The 25,759-nt window shown below is 64.1% G+C and overlaps 1 protein-coding gene across 2 annotated transcripts; it reads left to right on the forward strand.

Annotated features, from left to right (window-relative positions):
• Positions 1–464: 464 nt before the first annotated feature.
• On the forward strand, positions 465–25,013 carry SNX27 (sorting nexin 27). 2 transcript variants are annotated; one of them, XM_066985878.1, is made up of 13 exons: positions 465–754; positions 9,089–9,320; positions 9,463–9,655; positions 10,427–10,491; positions 11,472–11,576; positions 12,719–12,797; positions 14,778–14,941; positions 16,076–16,165; positions 17,613–17,762; positions 18,014–18,142; positions 18,344–18,403; positions 20,244–20,306; positions 23,354–25,013. In XM_066985878.1, exons 1-13 carry the CDS (start codon positions 480–482, stop codon positions 23,399–23,401), a joined length of 1,653 nt encoding a protein of 550 aa, XP_066841979.1. In that variant the 5' UTR covers positions 465–479; the 3' UTR covers positions 23,402–25,013. The 2 variants fall into 2 exon arrangements, with proteins under 2 accessions (XP_066841979.1, XP_066841980.1); XM_066985879.1 differs by lacking the exon at positions 20,244–20,306.
• Positions 25,014–25,759: the final 746 nt, after the last annotated feature.

Genomic DNA, 25,759 nt, shown 5'->3' on the forward strand with positions numbered 1-25,759 from the left:
GCTATAGGTGACGCTGTGCACATCGGTTTTTTTTTCCTTTTCCCTTTCTTCTTGCCGGTTGCTGGGCTCTCCCCTGCCTGTCCTGTGTTCCTTCCCTCCCTGAGCCCAAGCCGTGCCTCCGGCCCTCCTCTCTCCCTCTGCAGGGAGCTCCAGGAGGCAGCGGGGCCCTGGGGCCTGCGGGGGGGGGTTTGGGGCCGGGCCCCCCTGGGGCTCTTGGCCCCGCTGCCCTCGGGCGCTGGGGGCTGACTCCGAGGCCGGGCCCCGAGGCCTGCCAGCGCTGCCCCCGTTGCCACGGCGACGGCGGAGGCGCGGCACTACAGCTCCCAGAAGGCCGCGCGGCGGACTACACTTCCCGGCGTCCTCCTGGGGGGGGGAGGCGGTCGCGGACTACGCTTCCCAGCACCCCCCGCGGCGGGCGGCTCCGTACGGTGGCCGGCGCGGCGGGCGCGTGACGGGCCGGCCGGGCGCTGCTCGCCAAGATGGCGGACGAGGAGGGCGAGGGGCTGCCGCGCTCGGCGGCGGGGCCGCAGCGGAACGGCGGCGGCGAGGGGGCGCCGGGGGGGCCGCGGGTGGTGCGCATCGTCAAGTCCGAGTCCGGCTACGGCTTCAACGTGCGCGGCCAAGTGAGCGAGGGCGGCCAGCTGCGGAGCATCAACGGCGAGCTGTACGCGCCGCTGCAGCACGTCAGCGCCGTGCTGGGCGGCGGGGCCGCCGACCGCGCCGGGGTCCGCAAGGGCGACCGCATCCTGGAGGTGTGAGTACGGGGGGGCCGCCGCTGGGGGGGGGCCGGGGGGCGGGGGGGGGCCGTTTCCCCGCACGGAGGCCGGGGGGGGCCCTGCCGGGGGGCTTCGGGCCCCGCAGCGCCCCTGCCCGGTGTCCCCGCACGGGGGGGGAGGGGGGGTTGCTGGGGGGGGGGGGGGGGGCGCGTGCCGGTTCACCGCACCGGGAGCGTTTGTGGGGGCTGCCCCCCCCCCCCCGGTGGGGGCCGTTTTGGGGGGGCTCCGCCAGCCTCTCCCGTCCCCGGGGGCTTCGGGAGCCCCCCCCCCGCGGGGAGCAGGGGCACGGCCCCCGCCTCCTCGGCAGCGGAGGTTTGGGGGGTCCCTAAGTAGGGGCGGGGGGGGGGGTCGCAGTCCCCCAAAGGAGCCGCTCTGCGCGGGGGGGGCGGTGCGGGGCACACGGGGGGGGGCGCGGGGCCCGTTCCCAGGCAGCGCCGAGGCCTCGGGGCCGTCCGTCCCCCCAGGGATCCCCGGGGCTGGAGCGGCCCGAGCTGTCCTGGAGCTGCCGCGAGCCCGGGGGGCTTCGCGGTGGGACCCCTTGGGAGGAAGCGTCCGTGGAGCCCCGGCCCCAAATTCTCCTCCCCGTGGGGTCACGGCTGCGCGCGGAGGAACCGAGAGCCCTGGGGGGGCAGGGACGGGGACAGGGGCTGCAGAGGGGGTGGCTGGGGGCAGGGGCTGCGTCCTGGGGGAGAGCAGGGGAAGGGACGGAAACCGGAGGTGCTTGGGGAGCGAGGGGGCGAGCGCTGCGGTGGACTGGGGGGGGCAGAGAGAGCGCCTGGGGGCCCCCCCGGGAGCAGGATGAGGCCCCGTGGGGCTGGGGCTGGGGTCGGGGTCCGTCCCCCCAGCCCGTGGAGCCGTGCGGCTCTGCAGGAGGAAGCTGGGGCTGGCGGGGCCGTAGGCTCTTCGTGGGGTCCCAGCTGTCCGGGACCGACACCTCTCCTGGGAACGCGTCAGCTTGGGGAAACCGCTCCTTTTTTTCCCCCCAAAACGCCCCAAACTTCGCGGGCTGGCATCAGGTGCGCCCCGGCCCGTCGGGGTTCTGCTCCCTGTCGCCGTGCGATTCCTCGGGCTGGCTCTGCGTGCCGCGAGCTGCGTGCTGCCTCCGGGTCCCTGCGCGGCTGTACCTCGGGCTGGGCCGGTGAAGTTCAATTACTAATTAATTACAGGGGTTTCGCAGCAGCAGGAATGCTTCGCTGCCGGTCTTTGCGGGCCGCAGCGTGTGAAGGGCAGCGGCGGTGCCTGGGCCCACGGAGCCCAAACTCCGCGGCCGTGCCCCGCCGCAGGCGTGGTGCTCGGCTCGGGCTCTCTCCCGTGGGACCCAAACGCTTCTCGCTTTGATTTCCCGCGCAGGAGAAGTGCCCGGGGTGAGTTCTGCACCTGGAGGACCTGCTCGAGAGCGGCGTTTGTTGACCGAGGGGAATGTTTGTGTGCGTTGCAAGGCGCCGAGCTGAAATCCTCGGCGGGGGAAGCGCTCACGGTGCTGCGTGTGAGCCAAGAGGAGGGTGCCGAGGAGCCAGGGCTCGGTCCTGGCTTCCCGGCCAGTGCGAGGTCAGGACTTGTGCAGGTGGGAGGCTCGGTCTGAGCTTCGGCAGCGGCTGGAGGAGCTGAGGCAGCGACCGAGGTCCGCTCGCAGCCTGCGGCACCGGTGTCCGGACACCTCGGACACGGAGCAGCGGTCAGAGGAGCGGGGATTTCCTCCCTGCCCCTCTCCAGGGAGAAGCCGCTTCCTAATTTGCCCGCGTGTCTCCTCGTAGCGCCGTGAGACGGCCTCGGCCCTCTGCCAGGTTCATTCACCCAGCCGCGTACATCAGCCCGCCGGCCCTAAAGGTCTCACACGACGCCGGTCCCGTTTGGTGCAGGCGTTAACCCTCCCAGACCTATTAAAACCCAGCTCCTGCAAAGAAATCTGAGCACGGCTGTGAGCTGGAGCAGGAAACAATAAAACGGCCTCCCAAAATAGCTCAGTTTTTCCTTCCGTCGCGCAGCGGCACCCTGCGCGGTGCCGGGGGTGGCGTTCCCGGGAGCTCTGTCCCGGAGCGTCCGTGCGTCCTGCTCGGCAGCCCCCGGCTCTCGTCTGGAGTTTGGGCGCCGAGCAGCGGGCGCGGGGCTGGGGGGTCTGCACAGGGCACTGGCTCTGAGCAAACGGGCGCGGGTGGAGGCTTTTGGAGCGGGAGCGGAGCGATGAGAGCTCCGTGGCGGGCGGCTGCGGTGGCTGGCTCCTCACCGGGCCCCGGCCCTGCAGCTGCAGCAGCCACCTGAGCGTGGTTTTCCCCGTGGGGCGGCCAGGCGGGGTGCGAGCTGCTCCACAGCCCTGGCCCGTGACCAGAGGAGGTTTCGGGTTTTGTCCCAAGGGTTTTCGGGTCCCTGCGCTCGTTGCAGTCCTCCCTTGCCATCCTTCGCTGTATCGCGCTCCTGTATCCAGCGCGTAGCTCAGCCCGCTCGCTTTCAGAGGCTGGTTTTGCAACATAACTCCGGTGCGCTCTCTAATCTTCTTAGCTCCTTGTGTGTTTGTGGGTGTTGAGGGCATTGGAGACAGACAATGGAAGCTAATTTAGCTCTTGATTATCACCCTGGATGACAATCATCGCTAATCCTGACGGGAGGGAGGGAAAATCGCACTGGCGTTAACTCTGTTTGCAGGGGAGCTGGCTGGCGATAACTGAGCGGGTAACGAAGGGCCGTAACTGAGCGGGTAACGAAGGGCCGTAACTGAGCGGGTAACGAAGGGTAACCGTAACTGAGCGGGTAACGAAGGGCCGTTGTTCTCAGAGCCCCGACCCGCGTGTGGCCGCAGCCAGGCCCCGTCCTCCCGCGCCGGCAGCCCCGGGAGCAGCGTGATCGGCGGCGGGGCCCCACTGGCACCGCTCGGGGTGGTTTGGGCGTTGTGCGGACGGGCTCCCCCCGCTTTCCCACCTGACCCCCCGGCACGTCGTCAGCCCGCGGACCCTTTCTCAAGGGGCGAGGGTTGCGCCTGTCTGTGGGCCACGGGGAGACCCGACACCGAGCCTCGTGGGGCTCTGCCGGCGTGAGGGCACGCGCTCCCTCCGCGCTCCTCACGTGGACCGGCTCCATCCCGCAGGGGCCAGAACCTTTATCTCTTCGTGGTCCAAAGTCTGACCTCGTGTGTTGCCTCGGAGCTGGTTGCGCCGTGGGGAAGCACGGGACTGACCGTAAAAAGGAGGCGGCGGCTGCTCCTGCTGCTTGCTCGCGGCGTTCTGCTGCTCGCACGCAGGGCGCGTCGCCAGCAAACCGCCTTGTAAAAGGGTCGGCAGGTGAGCCCGGCCCGAGCCTGCGGGGCTGCCGGTGTCACCAACCACACGGCTCAGCAAACCTCTCTCCTTTTCCTGCGGACTGAAGCGGCGCGTGACGCCTCAGCTCGTGCCCCCGAGCGGCGAGCGATGTGCCGGTGCGGCCACGTGGAGTTGCCCGCGGCCTCGCAGGTCGTTTCCCCGCCGCCGCTGCTGGAAGCCTCTCTGCAGCAAGAGCCTGTGTGAGATAAGGACCCGCGATAAGGACCGGAGCAGGAGCAGTGGGGTGGCAGCGGCTGCCCCGCAGGGACAGCTGGTGCAGGGCCCGGCGTCCTGCGGTGCCTTTCCCGCACGTCGTGTCCCCTCCTTGTTCGCCGGTCCCAGCAATTTTGGACAGACCCTAAGGGCGCCGTCCGTAGGACAGGAGGGTTTCCCCTCGCCGGGGTCCGTGCTTGCAGAGTGAAACGTTGTCAGCAGCAGCAAGCCCTGCGGACCGCGGGGCTGCTCGGGAGGCGAGGGGCTCCCGAGGCTGTCCCTGGGGCTCGCCGTGAGCTGCCTGCCCGCCGAGCTCGGCCCTCTCAGCGCGGCTTTCGTGCTGGATCCAGGACGGAGAAACCGCGGAGGCCTCGACCTAGGTCCTGTGTTCCGGAGCTGGTGCCGGGCAGGCTGGAAGCCGGCTGCTGGTACCCGCATCTCCAGAAGGGGCTTGGCGCAGGTCTGGCTTCTGAAGCGTCCAAAATGTTTGTCCTTTTTCAGCAAGACTACCTATCAGGTCAATACTTGCTTTCCTTTGAGTAATATTTAGGTTTTAACCTTCTGAAATATTCACGTTCCTTGTCTTCTTTCAGGGTGTTTCAGCAGTGTTCATTTACGAGGAGTCGGTGCTCTCGTAATCGGAGCCGGCAAACGGCAGGTGTGCTGTCTGCCGGAGCAGAGCGTGGAAATATGCCCAGGGACGTCAAAACTTCCTTAAAATGTCGTAAGAGGCGTGTGTGGAAATGGTAACGATCCCAGCCTCTGCCGGGGACGTAGGAGAGGTCGCGGGAGCTGCACTTCACAGTTTCTGCCTGTTTTTTTTTTATCTGTTTGGGCTAATGCTGGGTCTAGATTTCGCAGCTGTTTGAGGAAGGTTGGCTTCCCTTCTGGTAAGGGATGGGGAAATGCTGCGTAGGGCTCTGCTGAGCGCTGTGGCAGGATGTGCCCTGGGAGCTGAGCCCCGCCGGGGGCTTACGGGAGGCTTCGCCTGGCTGTCCGGCTCCCTGCGGTGCCGAGCGCGCTCCCCCCGCTGATCGGGGCCGAGGCTTGGAGCACTCAAGGCCGTTTCTCGTCCCCTCTGGGGGGAAGGACGCGACCGTGGGGTTGGAGCGCGGAGCTGGAGCGGGGACCGCCGCGGAGGCTGCTCGGCGTGGATGGTCCCGGGGACGTCCCGCAGAGGAGCCTCAGCTGTGACAAACCCCAGGGGGCCGGGGTTTGGTGCTGAGCTGGCGGAACGGCCTCCGAAGGGAGAGGGATCGGGGTGCCGAAGCGCCCGTTGCGGGAGCCTGGAGAAGCTGCCCCACGCCGCCGTGTCCCGTAAGCCCTTTAGCTGTTCATCTTCGCTTCCAGGGCCTCTCCCGAGGAGGCTGCTGGCCACGTGGCGGCTGCCCTTGGCTCCGGGCTCATCCTCAGTGCCGGTCCTCCCTCGTCAGCCCTTCCCGGAGCAGGGAGTGATCCTTCCCCGCTGCCGTGGTCCTGGCGCTGCGCGTAAATCCCTCCCGCAGCCGACCTGGTGAGGGCCGGGTGCTGCAGGGAGCCTCTCGGCCACGTCCTGCGTCTTCTGGGCTTAGCCCTCAGCAGCGCCGCTGCGCCTGGGGTTAGGCCGGGTTTGCTTTGCCAGGGAGCTGTGGAGCCAGGGTCTGGCCCATGCCTTGCCTTGGTGCCCTGCTGCTGCCGTGGGGCGGCTGGAAATGTTCACGCAGAAGGGTGAGGCTCCTGCCTCGGAGGTCACTCGAGCTTTCACTGGGTGGTTTGTTGGCTGGGCGGTTTGGGCTCAGCAAAGCACAAAGGCAGGCTGCGGTCTTAATCTCAAGGAAGCGTCTTGCAGGCTTTCTGCGGTAAATTTCCTTGTCTTCCCTTGACAGGCAGTTGGGAAATTTTTAAGAAGTCTTCACAGAAAATGAGTCACTCAGGGTACAAATGGGAGAAGTGAAATTTGCTTCTGGCTCTTGGGAGCCCGCTCCTTAGCGCCGGTGTGCTGGGGAGCGCTGCGTTGTCAAACGCACGCCTCGTCCTCGGGGGCTCCTGGTGCTTGCCGCAGAATATCCCGAGGTCACGCAAGGAATATCCCGAGGGTCACACGATGTCCCGAGTCGGAGGGGACCCGCAGCGTCCCCATGTCCAGCTCCTCGGCACTTCTGCTCTTGCTGGGAGCTCGCGTGGCCGTCCGCCTTGCAGCCGGGGTGCCGAGCCAGCCTGCGGCCGCTCACTCTCTGCCCTTGCACTTCACAAACCCGGTTTTGTAAAGGCTTTTAAGCTCCTTAAGGTGAGCAAACACCGCTCTGCTCTGCCCCCCGGCGTGCGTCTCCGCACCGGGCACAAGCCCCGCGTCATGCACGGCGTGACCGCTGTGACACCGCCGCTTGGCTCCCCCGAGCACCGGCAGGCCCCGAGGGGCGAGCGCGTGGAGCCCGCCGGCGGCTGGCCCCGCTCCACGCCTGCGGGGTCGCTCCCCCGGCGGCCAGAGGCCCGTGCACAGAGGTGGCCTCTCGCTGCTGGTGGTGGCGAGGGGCTGGGGGTGCCCCCACGGGGCAGCGGTGGGGGAAGACTCCCCTTTCGGGGTGCCCGAGGGCCAGGCGGTGCCGTCGTGCCCCGGGATCGCTTCGGACTCTCCTGCAAGGCCGCCGGTGGCGAGGAGGAAGAGGGGCGCCGAGGGCAGGCGGCGCGCCCTGCGGTGGAAGGCGGCAGAAGCTCGCGTTCCTGCTCTGACGGCACGTGGCTCGGAGGAGCGAATCCTCCGAAGGAAGCTGCTCTTCGAGAGCTGCCGAAATCTCGCCGGCCTTGCTGGGGCTGCGTGTGCGGGGTGCGTCCCTCGCCGGGGGGGAGGACCCCGCGGGCCTGCTCCCGGTGTGGCTGGCGGGGGGCAGCCGGCCGGCGGCCCTCCTGGGGCAGGCTGAGGGCCCGGGAAGGGGAACAGGCACAAATAAAAATTTAAAAAAAATCCAACCAGAAGCAGAAGCTGGAAGAGAAAAGCCCCCAGACGTCCTGGGAGAAGCGCGGCCCCCCCGTGGCATGCTGGCAGGTTCATGCCCGCACGGGCGGCGCGCCGTCCAGCTGGGCTGGTGGCTGTGGTCGATGTCCAGGCCTGTCCAACGCCTGGCACGGTGCAGGCGCTCTGCCTGCCTCGCAGACGCTGCTTGGGGCTTTTTGAACTTGGTCCTGAGCCTGGGTTCTCTCACCCAGGTCTGGAAGTTGAGATCGGATCTTTCCAGGGCGGTTCTTGTAAGTAAAAGCTCAATAAAAGCGATCGATGCGGAGCGGCGAGAGCTGTTCTCTTTCATTCCCGTGCTAGGGCTTGAAATTAAATCTCACACTTGATTTGAGGCGAGCTGGGGTGGCTCGCTGGCTCGCAGGATGGCTCCGTGGGGAGGCGACACGGCTGGGGGGGCGCGGGCGCCTTCCCTCGGCGTCCCTCCGGAGCTCCGGGCAGTGGCCGCGGGCAGCAGCGCGGGGCAGGGGCTGTGCCGCGAGTCCCGGTGGAGCCCCTCCGTGGTGTAAATGAGGTTGGGGGGGGGGCGTTGGCACACGTTGGAGCCCTGGGCAGCTTCGCTGCGGGTGGGCTTGGGGGGGGACCTGAGCCGTCGTCACCCAGGGGTGCCCCGGCTGCCCCCCGAGGGCAGCGCCATGGCAAAGCCCAGCCTGGGGCTGTTTGTGCAGGGGATGTTTCAGGTGCCGAGCTCCCGTACGGAGACACCGCAAGTTTCTGGAGGCTCGCTACTAAATTTATCCCTTATCAGAAAGAAAAGCAGGCTTGTCCTTTTCCAGATTTGGAAGAGAGCCTTGCAGCTCTCTCCGGACCTCGGGCTGGATTTCAGAGCGGCGTCTCTCCGAGCTCGCCGTCTCTGGGCCGAGCGAGCGCCGGGCGGCGGGTCGCTGCTGGCAGCTTCGGGGCGAGCAGGAGGGGCAGGAGCGCTCGGAGCTGCCCCCGTGTCTCAGGGCTTCCGTGGGCCTCGGGGCATCGCTGGACAAGCTCTCGCAGTCAGGCTGGAGCAGTGCAGGAGCTGGAAGCCCGTACTCGTTGCGGCAGCGCTCCCGGGCCTGTCGAGGAGCAACTCGAGAGATCGCATCTCCCCTGGCACCGCGCCGATGGGCTCGCGGGTGCTCGTCTCGGCAGCGGGGAGCAGCAGCCTCTGAAATCTCTTACCCTCGCCCTCCAAGTGCCCGAGCCTCCGTTCTCATTCTTGTTCATCCGGAAGCTTCAGCGCAGGTTTTTGGAAATCTACCTTACGTTTTGGGGCTGCGGAGGGTAGGAGATGGCTTTTGCCCTAGCAGAGCAGCACGAGTTATGCGTTCAGTGTTGTTCCTCAGTTCTGTGGTCACCTCGTGTGTTTCCCTTGAGCTGAGAGAAGAAGGCTCACGTTCCGGGAGCGGACGTGCCATGCAGTGCTTTATCTGTGCCCGAAGCCATCAAACACAACTCGGTAACCACTAACCCGAGAAACCGCCAGCAGGAGAAGTTGGAGCAGCGTAACCCAGAGCAGCGCTCGCCCTCCTGGTGCTGTGCAGGCAGAGCTGAGCTGCAAAACCCGCCGCCACTGGAGCAGAACTTGCAGAATTTTAACACGGGAACTAAGTGGGTTGGGGTTTTTTGTGGTTTTTTTTTTTTTTCGGGTTTTTTTTTTGCTCCTCTTTAGCTTCTGTAACCCATTGTGGGAAGAGATCTGAAGCCGTGGAAGTGTCAGTTACCTTCAGCTGGCGGATTTTCGAGGGAAGCAGTTACGTGATGGGTTCCTGGGCTGCTCCTGGCGTGGTTTGAGAGCTCTGCTGTCCCCCCCGCCTCGCTTATGGCTTTTCTGCCCTCTCTCACAGGAACGGGGTGAACGTTGAAGGAGCGACCCACAAACAGGTGGTGGACCTGATCCGCGCCGGGGAGAAGGAGCTGATCCTGACGGTGCTGTCGGTGCCTCCCCACGAGGCCGATAACCTCGACCCCAGCGATGACTCTTTGGGGCAGTCGTTCTACGACTACACGGAAAAGCAGGCTGTGCCCATCTCCATCCCCACCTACAAGCACGTGGAGCAGAACGGCGAGAAGTTTGTGGTGAGCAGCGGCGGGGCCGTGCTCCCCGGGGGCGGGAGGGGGCTGCTCCGTGCTGCCTGCAGCTCCGGGGAGGCGGCGCCGCGCGGGTTTGAGGTCGGAAAGCTTTCCGCGCCCCAGCCAGCCTCTCCTCTGCTCCCTGCAGGTGTACAACGTTTACATGGCGGGCCGCCAGCTCTGCTCCAAGCGGTACCGCGAGTTCGCCATCCTGCACCAGAACCTGAAACGGGAATTCGCCAACTTCACCTTCCCGCGGCTCCCGGGGAAGTGGCCGTTCTCCCTGTCGGAGCAGCAGCTGGATGCCCGGCGGCGAGGGCTGGAGGAGTACCTGGAGAAAGGTACGGGGCCGGGCGCAGCGCCCGGGCAGCCGTGCGGCTGCACGCCGCCTTCCTCGCCAGCAGGAAGCGAGGCCTCGGGGCCTGTCCTTCCCTGGGCGCCCTGAAAGCTCGAGCTCCGCGGGCATTCGTTTGTCGGCCAGGGAAAGAAGCTCGTATGTAGCTGGGTTGGGTTTGGGGGCCGTGCTGAGCTCAGGCTTGCCCGTACCCAGCTCCTGGGAACGAAGCCCCTCGGCCCCACCGGTGTGGCCCGGGGCAGGTTCCCCCACCCCGCTGCTGTCCCAGCCCTGCTCCTTCGCCTTCATCCCGGCCGGAGGAGACGGCAGGCTGCTTGCACGGGGGCTGCAGCCTGGTACAGTTTTGTCCCGGGTTATTTACTGAACCTGGCCCGAGTTCCCAAACAGCTTCGTTCCCTCTGGAGTAACGCATTTATGAAATCCTTGCCCACTTCTCAGTGTAGTCGGAGCCTCCTGTTGGCCGCGTGCCCGCAGCCTGCGTTTCCCCTCGGGGATTATCTCAGTAGCGAGTTACTCGGCGCCGCTGCACGCTTGTCGCTCGCTGTCGGGGGGGATTCGGGGCGTATCGGCCCTCGTGCCAGCACCCCTGGTGCAGCCTGCAAAGCACTCGTGTCGGGAGGCTTTGCCTGGCTCCCCGTGCCTCCCTTTCTTCCCACAGCCTGCGGGACAGGCGGGTGCTCTTACCCCGCCACCTCTGCCAGCCTTTGGCCCCCCTCGCCCCGGGACAAGGCAGTGACCCGTGCTCTCTGTCCCGCAGTGTGCTCGATACGCGTCATCGGCGAGAGCGACATCATGCAGGAGTTCCTGTCGGAGTCGGACGAGGTAAGCACGCGGGCACGGCGCTGAAACTCGGCCTCCCCTGGTACGGAGGCGTGGGGAGACCGGATCCGAGCGCGAGGATGCTCCCCGCCAAAGCCTCAGCTGGTCAAATCGAAAGCCGGAGCAGGAAACCAAGGCTGCGGTTCGCTGCCAGCCTGTTGTTGCTCCTAGGAAGCCTCTTCTCATAGCAGCAGCTGGGAACGGCTCCGATGCCGCTCTTGGAGGACCAGAACTGGGTGCGAGGCCTCGCTGCCTGCCCTGGGCCTCCCTGGCCCCGCAGCAGCGTGCCCGCTGGTTCCTGCTGCTGGTGGCAGCCCCGGTAGTTCTGCGTGTGAGCTGCTGGTGTTCGGCAGCTGCTGGGCAGAAAGGCAACAGGCACTTTAAATACCAGCTCGTCTGACTTGCTTTTGCCCAGGTTTGGGTTGCCCGCAGCAGCAAAGCCGCTGTTTGCCCTCTGGCCATTGCTCTTTTCCCAACTTTTCCGTGGTGCATTCAGTTGCTCTGTCTCAAAGCTTTCTCTCGCTCCTCACTGACAAAGCCACGACTGGAAAATCCTACCCGTCGTGGTCCGGAGCGGTTTGCTTGGCTTCCTGCCTCGAAGCAGAGCTCACGTCTTCCTCCTCTCAGAATTTCCCCCACGCAGCCTGGAAGCAGATTCCTGAGGCGTGCAGAGCAGCTGGCTGCTAGGTGTGACAGTGCGCGAGTGACCACGTTAGTTAGCCAGCACCAGGCGTGGTCCGTGGAGCTCAGAAAATCCCCCCACTGCACTCCTGGAGCTCAGTGAACAGTCGTGGAGCTCAGGGCTCAGCTCGTGGGAGCGAGCGGGGGCATCTGCTCAGGACACGCGCAGAACCCTGGGCTCAGCTCGGGGCCGAAGCTGGGGCCTGTGCTGCAGGGGCCGCAGCTGGGAGCGGCGATTCCCAGCCCCTGCGGCCACGTCTGATGGCCTCTGCTGATTTCTGTCCTCTTTTTCCTTTCTTTAGAATTACAATGGTGTCTCAGACGTGGAGCTCAGGGTAGCGTTACCAGATATAACAACAGTGACGGTCAGAGTCAAAAAGAACAGCACTACAGATCAGGTGTACCAGGTGAGCTACTTCTTGTTGTGTTGTTCTGGTTGTTTTTTTTCCCCTGACTGGAAGGTTAACGTGATTCAGGCATGGACCAAGACCCCAGAGGTGCCCGCTGGGTTCTCGGCTCCTCTCGAGCGCGGGTAGGCATTAGTGCTGCTTAGCAGAGGACAGGAATGCTGGAGAGCTCCAACCTCACGCCGTGCTGAAGCAGCATTTTCTTTGGCAGTCTTGGCTGCAAGGACGGAGTTAATTCGCTGAATTAATTTCCACTGATAGTATCTTAAAGCTGGCGGATGGCTCGAAGCACTAGGCAGGTCGTGTGTTGTGGCTGCGGCGGAGGAGCTGGATCCAAGAGCTGTCTGCGTCCAGCACGCGTCTCTGTGGCTGCGCGGCAGGACAGCGAGCTGGACGTGAAGGAAGGGAGCGACCCTTGGGGAACGGTCTGGGCAGGTTCCAGGTTTGCAGGTGGCCTGAAGGCCCGCTGCTTGGAGTGGAAGATGAAGAACAACTGACTTCAGCCAGCGCTGCTGGAGAAAAAATGGAAGTTGTCGGTGAAGTAGGGGGAATAAGGTGATGGGGGCAGACTGTAATTAAAAGGGGAACTCAGAGTGCTGCTGCAAGCGAGGGAGCTGAAGGGTTGCAAAAGAGCAGGACCGCGGGAGCTCCTGCTTTGCACAGCAGAATCCTGCCGCTGGAGCAGGGCCGTGGTGCCTTCAGGAGAGTTGTGGTGCCTTCAGGCACTTGGGACACGACCTACTGAAGTTCACGTCGCCTCCGCCGAGGTCTGTGGGATGTGGCTGCGGTATTAGCATGCAGGGCTGAAGTGGTGGTGGAGCCAGCTCCTCGGGGAGGTGTGCTCTTCCATCAGGAACTGAAACCAGAGGCGTCGGAAGAACAGATGACCTAATTGTCAGCAGTGGGGGCAGTTACAGTCTGGAGCGGTTTACAGGAAGGCAAAAGCACGCGAGTCTGGGCCCTTGCTAAAGAAAAGCTCTGATTTTACAGGAAGAATAGCATTCAGGCTTTCCTTGATGACTAACGCCTCGGGTTAATGAATACTTGGAATAACCTGCACGGCGCTGGCCTTGCCCTGCACAGGGACTGCCGGGTGTTGGCTCCTGCTTTGCTCACTCCGTTTTCCCCTCTGGTTGCTCTAGGCTGTGGCTGCTAAAGTTGGAATGGACAGTATTACCGCAAACTACTTCGCCTTGTTCGAAGTGATCAATCACTCCTTTGGTAAGTCTTTTATTCCCTTTGGTGCCCACAGGCAGCTGAGGAAGGAGCTCGGCAGTGCTAGCAGAGCCTGGTGGCACTCATTGAGGCCTTATCTGTGCTCGCAAAGTCAGGAGCCCCTGGGAGGAATCGGGCAGGCACAGCAGATTCTGATAATGAGGAGCCCTCAAAGTTTGATGGCTTTTTCTGCTGCTGCTTGACTTCCCAGTTCTTAAGCAGTTCAAGGAGACGAGCTTCTTGTTAACCGAGAGATGCGTTTTACTGCAGTTCAAAGGGCCCAGCGAGCAGAGATAGCGGCCAGCGGCACTGAAACGTGGCTGCCTGGAGAGGGGGCACCAAAGGCGTCTCGGTGCGGAGCAGAGGGGCTGCAGAGGAAATTGGGTTTAGTCTGCGCACACGTAGAGGTGGCGTGATGTCCTGGCCCGGAGGGGATGCGTGCTGCGAGCTGACACGTCTGTCCTTCAGCCTCTGAATGCTGGGGGTATTTGAGGCCCGGCTGCGGGATTCTGGGCGACTCTTTTGGCACTTTGTGAATCGCCGTCCTCCCAGCTCGGCGCGTGCTGAGCTCTCTGCCTGGTCTCGGCTCCCCCAGCTTCGCTGAACCTGGAGTGTCCAAACTGCCCAGGCCCTCCGCTGAGCGGGTGGAGTGGTTTGGGCTTGTTCCTGCGCTGCCTTTTGAGCCAAGTGCATGTCTCCTTCCCGGCTGGGTGCCTTCATTTCTGGGTCGTCAGCTCTGCCTGCCTCAGACTCACCCTGTAGTTACTGCAAGCTGTGCAGTTTTAGGGGGAGATTTCTAGGACTGCGCCTCACACTTGCAAAATTCTGGCCAGGTGGCAGGGGCAACTTCTGCCTTCCTGAAGCCCTCCTAAAACAACCCAGCTCAGAAGGCAGGCTGGGGTTGTACTCGAATGCTGACCTGGGCCGTGCAGGGAGCCTGGAGCAGGAGGTGGGAGGCTGCCGCGTGCTGGCGCAGTCCCACGGGGAGCGTTCAGGCTGCCAGGCCCTGGCTGGTGCTGTTGGTGCCTCGTTCCTCTGAGTGCTGTCCCTCTCAGACTGCACAGAACAGGAAAACCTCCAGTTAACCTTTACGGCCTGCGCGTTCTGGACGCTCGCCGTGTGCATCCCCATTTATTCCTGTCTGGATGCGCTCCGTTTAACTTCCCTGGAAGCTGTTAGCTCCGGCTGCGGTAAGACAGTGACCGTACCCTGCCTGACGAAGGAGACGTGCCGCGCTCCCCTGTGAAAATCCATCACGGTGAAGGAAAGCAGCAGCAGCTCGGAGCGCAGTGAGCATTGACAGGGGCGGTGCAGGCAGGACTCGCGGCAGCAGGCTGCTTCAGCCCGCCGCGGTGAGAAGGGGCCCTTCCTAGGAAGCCGCAGGGAAACGGAAACTTAGGCCCAGAACGCTCCCTCGGGGAACTGGAGATGGCCTTGAGCAGCAAGTCACAGTGTGGGGGCAGCGCCTCGCATCGTGGTGCCCTGCACCGGTGCCAGGGGATCGTGCCCTCTGCTCTGCTCCCTGAGACCCCGCCTGGAGCCCTGTGCCCAGCTCTGGGACCCCAGCACCAGGAGGACAGGGACCTGTTAGAGGCAGTCCAGCTCTAACAGGCAATCAAACCGCGTCTCAGAGTGTCCAAACTCTCCTTGAGCTCCGACAGGTCCCTCCCAACCCAAGACATTCCCTGATTCTGTGGCCTTGGGCAGGGTGGTCCTCCCTGTGCTCAGCCGAGGGTGACAGCGGGCTGCTGCGATGGCCCCTGAGGAGCACACTCGGTGGGTTGTCCCCAGCTCGTGTCCTGCCTGGCCGGATGGGTGGCAGCGGGGCAGCACCCGCGTCCTCCCCCATCAGCTGGGAGGAGTTCGATCTCCCGGGAATTAATTCCTCTTCGTGTGCCGGGGCCCGTTGCGAGGGAGCCCTGGGGTGCAGCACCACAGAAGCAGGTCCTGAACCAAGCTGACCTCGGTGTCCTGTGCTTCTTCCAGTGCGCAAGCTGGCGCCCAACGAATTCCCCCACAAACTCTACGTGCAGAACTACACCTCGGCAGTGCCAGGAACATGCCTGACCATCCGGAAATGGCTCTTCACTACAGAGGAGGAGGTTCTTCTCAACGACAATGACTTGGCGGTCACCTACTTCTTCCATCAGGTAGGTGCCCACGAGCTCCTTGGGCAGGAGCTGTGACTTCTTGCTGGAGGTAAGCCAACGCCTGCTGGTAGCCAAGCGCCTGGCTCCCAGAACGACTCCAGGCGCCGCTGTCCCTTGGTGTCCCGGCAGCAGAGCGGGAACTCGAGGGCTGGCCCTGCTCGGGCAGCTTTGAGGAGCGCGGGTCGGTGGCTGGGTGAGTCGGCAGCTCTGCGGTGAGCTGGTGGCCCCGGCGTGATCGGAGCGGGAGGCGCTGCAGGCTGCCTCCCGGGGCGAGCTGGAGGGGGCCTGCGGGGCTGCGCTCCGTGGGCAGGTTCCGTGTTCCTCAGCTCCGCACGCTGTCAGTGACCAGCTGGGGGCTTCTCCCTGCTCCCCCTGAGGACAGGGAACGTTTCTGCGTGTGCTTTCACTCGCCCCCTTTCGTGCAGATGCTCTGGGATGAAGTGAGCCTGAGAAGAGCCATGCTCTGTGTAAAGCCGGTCTAGGATGAGCAGCTCAGAGGTAGATATCGCACAGTTGAGCGAGATAAATCCTGCTCTGTCTCAACCACCAAAAATGCGGTCCCAACACTTCCAACTGGGCAAGTACCAGCCTCTGACACAAACGCTGTTACCAAGCTCAGCGATCCCCTGGACTGGCTGGCAGCTTTATGAGCTGCTTTGTGCGAGGGCAGGGGTCCTGGCTGAGCAGTGTGCAGCTGGGGAGCCAAAGGCAGGGCCGGGTACCTGCTCAGTCCCGAAGAGTGAAGCAGCTTTTGCATGCCAGCACTGCCCTCCAGCAGTGCGGTGGGTAAAAGAAAAGCCTGTGCTGCTCTGCTGGAGGCGGCTCTGTGTGCCTGCAGTGGAAGGGTTGTACCGGACGATGCCCAAAGGCAGAGGCAGGATTCCAAGGACCGGCGTTTGCAGATCCATCCAGGGGATGTTCTCCCAGAGCCCTCCTAGACCCAGGCATCTGTGCGCTGCCCGAGGCAGGCAGAGGCTCGGGGCCGGAGTCGCCAAGCCCGGCCCTCGCTGGGTGCACGATGGACTGCGGGGGCTGCGAGCTGGGGCGGCGTGGGGCCAGCTGGGGAAGGCAAAGCACTGCGGGGAGGTCCTGGGGCCTGACCTCCTGGGTGTTCTTTCCCTTTTTCTGTTTAAGGCTGTCGATGATGTCAAGAAAGGCTACATCAAAGCAGAGGAGAAGTCCTACCAGTTACAGAAGCTGTGTGAGCAGAGAAAGATGGTCATGGTGAGTTGTCCTACCTGTCTTGTTTGCTTCCTCCGGCAAGTGCCGTGCAACGCCGTGTCTGGAAAGGAGATAGATCCAGCCTCGAAAAACATCTTTCCTTGGAAAGCAATAACCCCGGAGAGCTGTGGGAGTGTGGGCTTGGCAGAGAGGCATCGGCACGGTTGCAGGCGTGCAGCAGTGCCAGGCGTGGGGCTGGGCCGTCCCCACGGGTCTGCTGCTGCCCGAACCAAAACCGCCCCTCGCGCCCAGTGAGCTCGATCGGCGGCTTGTCCTTGGCACGGCCACGTATTGACTGGGCTCCAAACAAGGCAGAGATCAAACTGGCGTGTTACTGCCAGTGCTGAGAGATGAGGTGCTCAACGTGCCGTGTAGCGGTCCTCCATCCGCAGCCCTTCGGGAGCAGCTGTTCCCAGTAATGGAGAGAGGCAAAGGTCATTTTCTGCCTCAGACCGCCTCAGGTGGCAGCACTGGGCTGGCCGAGAGGCACGGGCACTGCTCTGCTCGCAGTGCTGCTCGCTGTGTCCCCTGCCCCCGTCTCTTAGGTTCTTTTTTGCCTGGCAGAAGTCTTCCCAGATTGCAAATCCCGTGCCAGATCTCGCTGTCTGTCTGGCCGACAGATTTTCTGCCTCTTATCGCTTTGCCCAGCGAGCGCCTGGGGGCTTGGTGTGACTCGATGAGCCTGCCTGGCTTACGTGTGGGGGAGCAGAGGGGTGCCCCGAGCTCAGCCGCCAGACGCAAGCTTGGCTCGAAGATCAAGAAGCAGAAGAATCTGACTTGTAAATAACTCGCTGGGGTGCTTGGGGCTGCAGGTACCGGCTGAACGCGGGCTGCCCTTTCCCCAGCTCTGCGCCCCGGCTGGTGCTGGCTGCGCTCGTAGAGGGATGGCTCGGGGTCCTGCTCGGGGTCCTGCTCGGGGTCCTGCTCAGAGCCCCTTTGCTCTCAGGCCCCTCCTGGGGGGCTGCGTTGGCGTGAACCCCAGCAGGGTCACCTGAAGCGCTAAGCCAAGAAACGTGTTCAAAAAACTTCTTAATTATTAACTACTGGTAAGGGTCAGTAAATAGAAGCTTCCCCCACGTGGCTCGTCCCATGGTGCTTTTGTTTCTGCTGCTCCCCCGGGCTTTCTGATGACCAAAGGCTCCCCAGAAAGCCTGGCCACCGTGTCTCAGGCACCGCAGGGCCCCGGTGCAGCCGGGGACGTCGGTGTCCCAGAAAGCTGTGAAGCCAAAGCAGCTCGTCCCCTGCCCCCCCCCCGTGTTACGCAGGGCCCTGCCTGGAGCACGAGGCTCAAGGATCCGTCCTCTTCCTCCGGGGTGCCTCCACCCTCGGGCAGAGGGTCCCCTTCCCTCCCCAGCACAGCCCTCCTGGCCGGGGGTGCCGAGGGGCAGCAGCAGAGGGTGGTGGGAGGAGGCTGGGTCCCTGTCCAACACGCGCTGCTTTCTCCCTGCAGTACTTGAACATGTTGCGGACGTGCGAGGGTTACAACGAGATCATCTTCCCCCACTGCTCCTGTGACTCCCGGCGGAAGGGACACGTCATCACGGCCATCAGCATCAAGCACTTTAAACTCCACGCCTGCACCGAGGAGGGCCAGCTGGAGGTGAGGGGCGCAGCAGGGCTCTGCCCGGGGTCCCAGCACCCGCCTCAGCTTCGTAGGAAGGGGGAGCGGCTTGTCCCGGAGCTCTGGGGCTTGGGAGTGCCGCTGGCTGGCAGCACGGGGCGTCATCTCCCTGCCCTCTGCACGGTGTCCTCGTCCCCCCTGTGCGTGCCTTTGCTTTTTCTGATCTGCCTTAAACCTCCCCGTGCCCGGGGGCTGCTGGCTCGGGGCTCACGGGGTTTGTCTCCCTTCAGAACCAGGTCATAGCGTTCGAATGGGACGAAATGCAGCGGTGGGACACGGACGAGGAGGGAATGGCGTTTTGTTTTGAATACGCACGCGGAGAGAAGAAACCCCGATGGGTTAAAATCTTCACCCCCTACGTAAGTGCCCCCGTTACTCACGGACCGGGCAGGAGAAGTCGCATCCTGCTTGTTTTTCCCTCTGGGAAGCGGAGGGAGCGCCCAGCTCCGGAGCGAGCGGCGGCGGGGAGGCAGGCGGCCGCCAGGAGGAGCCGGCAGCACGGGCAGGGCGATGGGTGCTGCGCCGCCGCCGCCTGAGGCACGCCTGCTTTCTCTTTGCAGTTCAACTACATGCACGAGTGCTTCGAACGGGTTTTCTGCGAGCTCAAGTGGAGGAAGGAGGTAAGGACCCGCCGCTGCGGGGAAACGGCTTCGCCTCTTACGGCAGCTTTTTACCGGCGGCCGATTCTGCCTGGCTCCGACCCGCAGCCCGAGCAGGAAGGCTTGCGCGGGGAGCAGTCGGGTGCTTGGAGCAGCGGGGGGGCTCTGCTGGGAGCATGTGGGGGGCTCGGGCTCTATGGGTGCGGGGCGCCGCGTGTTGTGTGCGAGCGAGGAGCTCCGGGAGCTGCTTGGTTCCCAGTCGCTCCCTGGTGCCTGCTGCCGAGTGCAGGTGGCAAAGCGTCGGTCCTGCGGCGGGGTCAGGTCCTGCGGCGGGGTCACGAGGGCTGTGGAGTTACTCAGAAAGGGTCGTGAGAGCCTGCGGCAAAAAGCCGCTGAGGAGCAGGGAGGCGTTAGGGTTTTTGTGAACCCCAGCCTGAGGCGGCTGCTCAGCCTCCTCCCGCTGAAGCCGTTGAGAGGTGTCCCCTGCCGCCCTCCCCGTGCTCTCCGTCCCCGCTGCTGCGCTCCCTCTTTCCTCTCCTCCCACGGGAGGGAGACGTTCCAGTGCCTTGCTCCGTCTGCCAGCCTCCGCGCTGCCGCTGGTGTCACCCCGCGGCCGTCGTCCCGGGGGCCGCTCCGCGTGCTCGGAGGGCGGCCGGAAGCACCTCACGCGTGGCTACGGCATCGCCGCCGCGTGTGCCCCGGCTCCTGCCGTCCCAGGGAGGTCGCCCTCCCTTTCGGGAGCAGAGAGAAGCGGCCGCTGGGGGTTGGGGCCTCTCCTTGCCCTTGATCTGATCAGAGCTGAAACGCGGCAAGTCTGAAGGAGGGCTCCAGGACAATCTGCCCGCTGTGGAGGCTCCCGAGCGGGGACGATTCCCTTCTCCACGGGGAAGTTTCCGACCTGCCGGCTGTTAGCCCAGGGCAGGGCTGCCGCTGCTTGTCCCGGCGTGGCCAGGGCGCAGGGGCTGGCGCTGTGCTGGGCGCGCGGGGAACGCAGGGTCAGGCACAGGCCTCAGCAGCCGTGCTGCCCCGAGGACGCAGCAGTGGACGGAGGAGCGCGAGGCCAGCGGGGTTTTGTAGCGAACGTGGAAGGTGGCTCGGCTCAGCCTGAGAGGTCGGAGCAGACGCTCTCACGAGGGACCGCAGACCTCCGGGCAGGCAGGGGCGAGGAGTCCCAGCTCTGCCCTTCTGTCTGCTGGCTGGGGACAGCCCCGCAGCAACAGCCGGGGGCCGCCGGAGCCGGGACCCCCGCCTTTGTCGCAGCCCCGAGCCTGCGGGAGGCAGCCAGGGGGCTGGGGCCGTGTGGTTACGCCGTGAGGCTCGGCATGGGGAGCAGGCGGCGCTCAGCACCGCCCGCAGAGCCGAGGAACTGGGCTCTGGGCTCCGCGTCCCTGCGGGGGTGACATCTCTGTCCCTCGAGGAACAAAGCCTTCGTGGCTGCCGCTTCGGACCGTGGAGCAGAAGCTTCCCGAGGGGGCAGCCTGCCTTGTTGTGAGCTCCTCCGCAGCTCCCCGCGTCGGTGGGGCCGTGCAGGCAGGGAGCCAGGCACGTGTGGCCGGCCGGTGCCCTCGGGGCCGGCCCGTTCCTTCCCTGCTGAGGCTGCGGCATCGCTGCCGCCGTGCAGGTGGACGGTGCTGTGCTGCCCCTGCGCCTCTTCTGGGGCCGGGGGCTGCGTCCTGGTGGCCCGCTCGGCGCTGGAGCAGGAGCTGGGCTGGGTCACCCAGCAGAAGCCGGGCCCTCGGCGCCCCGGATCCTTCCCGACGCTCTTCCAGCCGCTCCGGCAGCAGCAGCTGCTCAGTCTCCTCCCATCCCCTCCAGCTCTGCTTTTTTATTTATACCCTTTTTATTTTTTTCCCTTGTAAAGGTGGAGGAGGAAGCAACAGACAAGGATAACAAGAACTGCAGTAAAGACAATATGTGCAGCAAGGTAATTGGGCTGAAAACAAACAGCATCTGTGCTCTGTGAGCCAGCCTGGCTGCTGCGCTGCGGACGTAGTGTCTCCTGCTCCTCTGCTCCAGCTCCCGTTAGCGTAGTGCCCTTTCCTAGTGGCTTCTCCTCGGAGGGAACCCGCAGACTAACCCCCCCACTGCTGCTTTTGATGGAATAGAGGTGGCTTTGTGCCTCGAGGCCTCTTTGCTGACGTTAGGAACGTTTGGGGCCCGTCTCCTGGACGCCGCCGGTCTCCGGATGCCCCGGGATGTGACGCTCCGGCCGCGAGCGGCGGCTCCCTTCGCCTCCCCGGAGGAGAGGGGACGGGCGCAGCTGCACGGGGACGAACGCTTTGGCTCCGCTCGCCTTGTGAAGGACCAGAGACTTTACCCTGGAAGCCGCGGGCTAGTGGTGTGTGGTTTTTTCTCTTGTTCTTCTGCAACGGAGCGAGGACCCTTAGGGACTGACCGTGCCGTTCCCAGCGCTGCTTTAATAGTGAGGAGCGAAACCGCTTGTGTCGTAGCGCCTCGCAAACGCGCCTCTCCTGCTGCCGCCCTCTGCCCAGCCGCTTTCGCATTCAAGCTGGACAGGATTCAAAGCTAAACGCTTCCAATCGCCTCAAGATGCGCCGAGAAGCGTCCGGGAGCGTTGCCTGCCTGTCTCTAGGATGTCCTCGCGTAGGCTCTTAGCCCGGCACCTCTGCCGTGGGGCACACACGGAGGAGGCCTGCGGGGAGGCACCCGCTGCTCTGATGCGCTCGTGGAGCGACGCGTGCCAGGAGCCGCAGCCTCTGCGGGTGCCTCTCTGCAAGCCTCTGCTCGCAGCTTCCTCTGCGGGGACTCGGAGCGCCGGCGGCGGCTGCGGACCCATCGCTTTGCCGTGCTCCCGCGCCACGTTTTAGCTCCGCGCTCGGGCGTCCGAAATAGCTGCAGGTTAATGAGCTCGTAAGAACCGAAGTGCGGTTGCGTTCAGCGAGGCAGAAAGCTGTTAACCCCAGCGGTTCCGGTCGGTGCTTCTCGTGGGCAGGAGTTACGTGGTGCTGGCTAGAAAGCGTTGGACATCAAACAGGGCGAGAGCCCCTTCTGACTGAGCAGAAAGCTGTAGCAGAGGGTGCAGGATGTGTCACCGCTCGGGAAGGAGCGGCGCGGGCTGCGCAGCGCCGGCGGGGGTGTGGGAGCCTCCCGCCCCTGCGATGCTTCCACTGCCGGGCAGATCCTGCGCGATAACGCTCCCGCGGGGGCAACCCCTCTGATCCCCGGGCACCCGGCGCACTTGAGGAAGAGCGGGGTGAAGGCTTCGCGCACGCGGTCGCGTTCCCGTGTTGCCCTCTCAAACCTGGTGCCCTGCCCGCAAAACCCGGGGACGCCGCGGGAATGAAACAGCCGGGCTCGGCGGGGGGGGTGCTGCCTGAAACTCACCCCCGGGGCCTTCCTCGGGGGCCGAGCTCCCCGCAGGAGTTGTGGCAGCGAGCCGATGGCGCGGAGCCGGGCGGCCGCAGGAACCGGCTGCGGGCTGCGCCGGGCCTGGCGCTGCTTCCTGCCCGCTCGCGGCATCGCGCCTTCCCGCAGCCCGTGACGTCTCTTCCTGGGGCCTCGGCCGGCGGGTGCTCGGTGAACGGAGGCCGGGGCCGTTCTCTTCCTTCCCCCCTCAGTCAGCCGCTCCTCGCCACTGAGCACCCCGGGACTTCCCTGCCGGGGGGGGAGAGGTTTTTTCTCCCCGTTTGATTCACACGCGTCTGCATGATCTCGCTTGATGTAACGGGAAGCCTCGGCCGCAGCTCCTGGCGTGGGGGAGCACCGCGGGGCACTGCTGCCCCCGGCACCCCGAAGCTCGGCCGCCGCCCTCGCTGCTCCAGCAGGAGCAGCACGAGCAGGGTGGGGGGGTTAATTCCAGATCAGGAGTGTTTCCGACCGGTCCCCGGCTAATTTTCGTTCCCTCGTGTAAAATAAAAAGATTGATGGAACTCGGCAGATACTTCATGGATATATTTGGTGCTCTGTGGGTTGCCGACGCGCCTCCCGAGCCGCAGGTGCTGGCTGACAACGCGGGGCGCGCTCGGGAAGAGCGGGCTGGAGGCTTAGCTGCCGTGTGTCACCCAGCGCTGAGCGCTGAGCTGAGCTTGCCGCGCGTTGCCCGACCCTTGCGGCCCCGTTTTCCACACCGGGCCCTTAAGGGACGCCCTTGGCTCCCGCTGGGCACCGGCCCCACCACGGGACGGGCCGAGGGCAAGGCTGGGGCAGGCGGGGGGCAGTGGGGGCGCATTGGGTGCAAGCGGCTCGGGCAGGGGAGGGAGATGGTGCCCTGGGGCAGAGCCATGGGGGAAATTCTCCGTTCTCCGTCCTTCTGCAGCAGTGAAGCTGCTGGGGGCTGCTCGGCTCGGTCAGCTCCAGGGGAAGCGCGGAGTCGTGCAGGCGGAATTTGGGTTACTTGCAGCCTCTGGCCCTTTTCTAGCGGGAGGACTGCTCGCAGAGCCAGGAGAGAGCCGGGCTTCCAGGGGGATCCGTCCCGTCCCCGGGGCTGCTCCTGGCCTCCTTCCTGCCCTCCTTTCCTCTGCTCGAGCTCCCGGCGGGGCTTGGTGGTGCCGGAGTGGAGCCGTGCCGCGGCCAGGGCTCCCCGGCACACCCCACACCGCACGGTGCCACGCCGCCAGCAGCAACCACGGGCACCCGTGGGGCCCCGGTGCCCCCCAACCCTCGGCTCGTCCCCACTGGGGGGAACTCCCCGAGGGCTCCGAGCGTCCTCCCGCCCAGCGCCTGCCCCACGGCCTCGCATTTGAGGCAGAAACTGAAACCTTGCCCTGCACGCGGGGCTGGCGCAGGGGAACTCCCCCAGCCCTGCGCTCAGCGACTGCACCGCGGTGGTGCCGGGCAGCTCCCTGCAGCCACAGCTCCGCGGGTCAGCGGAGGAAGACGAGGAAGAGGAGGAGGCCGGGGAGCCCCTGGGCCGTGCCGGGCGGGAGCGCGGCGCTGAGCCCGGCGGGGCCGTGGGGGCCAGGAGCCGTCCTGCGGGGCTGCCCCTGACCTCTCCTTTCTCTTCTCTTGCAGAACATCTTTCAGATGGTCAGGTCACAGCAGAGGGACGCGGCCACTTAGCCCCTTGGCACGGAAGAACGTAACCCCCCCCTCCCTTCCTCCCCCCCCCCCCCCCCCCAAATTAACACTTACAAATTCTGTTATTGTATTAAAGCCCTTAAACTAAATATTATTAATAATAATACCATTTGTGAACTTCATGTTTATGGACTGAAGCAACTAGGAGAAGGGCAGGCTCGGCGGCGGCAAGGGGAAGGCGGTGGTGGACAGCGCGAGCTCGCCCCGGGGTGTTCTGTGTCTTCCCTTCCACCTGGGTCTGATTCCAGAAGACGGACACTGGGCTTCTGGTTTTTTTACAACTGGAAACTGAAACATCGTCCGTTTGCACTGTTCAGGCATATATATGTATGTATGTAAAAAAAAAAAAAAGGAAAAAAAAAACAAACTGAAAAAGCTATATGTACAAAGGCCGTGCACGTATATACATATATAGATTTCTTTTAAAATTTCATACCAGTGGCAGTACCTTTTTTAAGCTTGCGTTTTTACACGCATCTCCCCTCCCGAGTCATTGTGTTGTTTTTTTAAAAACTAACTTTAGTGGGAAAAAAAAAAAAAAAACAGAAAAAGGAAAAAAAAAAAGAAATCAAAACACAGCAACGTTACAGGGAAATACCTCTCCTGGCACAAGGACCTCGACACGTTTACAAGCTTCTGACTTCGCTTTCCCCCCACTGGAGGTTCCCCCGTGGAGGTCGCTCGGTGCCGGGTGCCTCCGGAGGCCGCGCGCCGTCGCCCCTGGGCCCCCCCGGAGCAGGAGCCCCCCGGGGCGAGCGTGGCCGCCTCGGGCCCCGTGTGCTCGGGGACCCCCTCCTGGTCCCGTGGTCCCCGTGGCGGGGCAGTGGCACGAGAGCAGAAGCGAGGCAGCGAGCGGGGAATTAGCGCTCGCTGCGCTAATGGGATTTCTCGGCCGCTGTCCTCGGGCGCCCCGCGGGCCAGTCCCGGGCACGCAAAGGGTGCGAATCGGGGTTCGTCACCAATTTTAGTCCTTGATTTCAGGGCGAGGAGGGGCCTGGGGCTCCCAACCCGTTGGCCTGGGCTCCGCGACGCAAGCGGCGCTCGTTGCGTTTCAGGTCGCTGCGTTTGGGGTTTTTTTGTTGGTTTTTGGTTTTTTTTTTTCTTTTTTCCTTAAGGAAACCGAAAGCGCCGCTCTGTGCCCGGCTAAGTGGGTCAGGAAGCGCCGCGGCCGCCCGCCGGCTTTAATCGCACGGAGCCGGCTCCCCCCCCACCCCCCCCGGGCTCAGCAATAATCGGGGGGCTCGGCCCCCCCCACCCAGCGCGCCCCCGGCTGGGCCCCCCCGCGCTGCCACGCACACATCCGCTTTAATTTATTCGAGGGAACTCTAACGGTGTTTTCACTGCGGTATCTTGTATTTTTTATTCGTGATTCAGAAATGTGAAGGAAAAAAATTACCAAAAAAAAAAAAAAAAAAAAAGGCAAAAAGGAGGCATTAAAAAAAAAACAAACCCAAACCACGCCTCTCCCCCTCCCCGTCTGCTCCCGGTGTGCCGTTCCTCGTTCGCTAGCGCTAACCACTCCGGTTGTTTGGTAAAGTCACTTAGTGTAATTAATTGTAACATATTCTTTTAAATAAATTGATTTATTGATGAAGCTGCTGGGAACCATGGCCATTTCCTTCACCGTGGCGGGGGCTGGGGGGGGGGGGAACCCAACCCCAAATCCCCGGGGTCCCTCCCGACCCCTCCCTGGGACGCTTCACAGCCATCAAGGTTCAGGTTTTTGGTTTTTTTTTTTTTTCTTTTTTTTGTAACTTTTATTTAGACAGAAAAAATAAAAGGAGGAAAAAAAAAAAAAAAGAAAAAAAATTAAATTATCCAAAGTAACCGCAATAAATAGCAAATAAGTTAAGCGCCGGTGTCTCCACCGCAGACGTCAACTCCCCGGGGTCTGTGCCCCCCCCCCGCTACCGGCCCCGCGCCCCCACCCCCCCACCCCCCCCCCCACCCTCTAAACCGACTCAGCAGGTACCAAACCCCCGAAAAGGGGGGGGACAGAGAGAAAGAGAGGAGCGGCCGCGTGCCCCCGCGCCCCCGGCCAACGGGATTATGTACAGGGGGGGGCAGCAGGGTGGGGGAGGACCGGGGCACGGCTGCACCACCACCCCCACCCCGGGTTTGGCTGCTGGGGGGGGGCCGTGCGGCACCGGGCACCAGCAGCGGGCACCGCCGCCGTTTGGGCCAAATTGGCCCCGAATTTGGCCGCAGAGCTCCGGCCACGTCCCCGGTGCGGGTGTTCGACGCCTCTGCCAGCGACCGCGGGGGGCTCGGTGCGGGGCGGGCGCTCCGTGTCCGGGCTGCTCCGGGGCCCCCCCCTGGGTTTGGGCGCCCCCGGGGTGC

The sequence above is a fragment of the Anser cygnoides genome, chromosome 33, assembly GCF_040182565.1.
Source record: "Anser cygnoides isolate HZ-2024a breed goose chromosome 33, Taihu_goose_T2T_genome, whole genome shotgun sequence".
Lineage (NCBI taxonomy): Eukaryota > Metazoa > Chordata > Aves > Anseriformes > Anatidae > Anser > Anser cygnoides.

Excerpts from the sequence above, each read along its gene's own strand:
- SNX27 (XM_066985878.1), top strand. The coding sequence starts at position 480 with ATGGCGGACGAGGAGGGCGAGGGGCTGCCGCGCTCGGCGGCGGGGCCG. Across the intron at positions 9,321-9,462 it reads AGAACGGCGAGAAGTTTGTG|GTGTACAACGTTTACATGGC; the intron begins GTGAGCAGCGGC and ends TGCTCCCTGCAG. Across the intron at positions 11,577-12,718 it reads CTACAGATCAGGTGTACCAG|GCTGTGGCTGCTAAAGTTGG; the intron begins GTGAGCTACTTC and ends TGGTTGCTCTAG.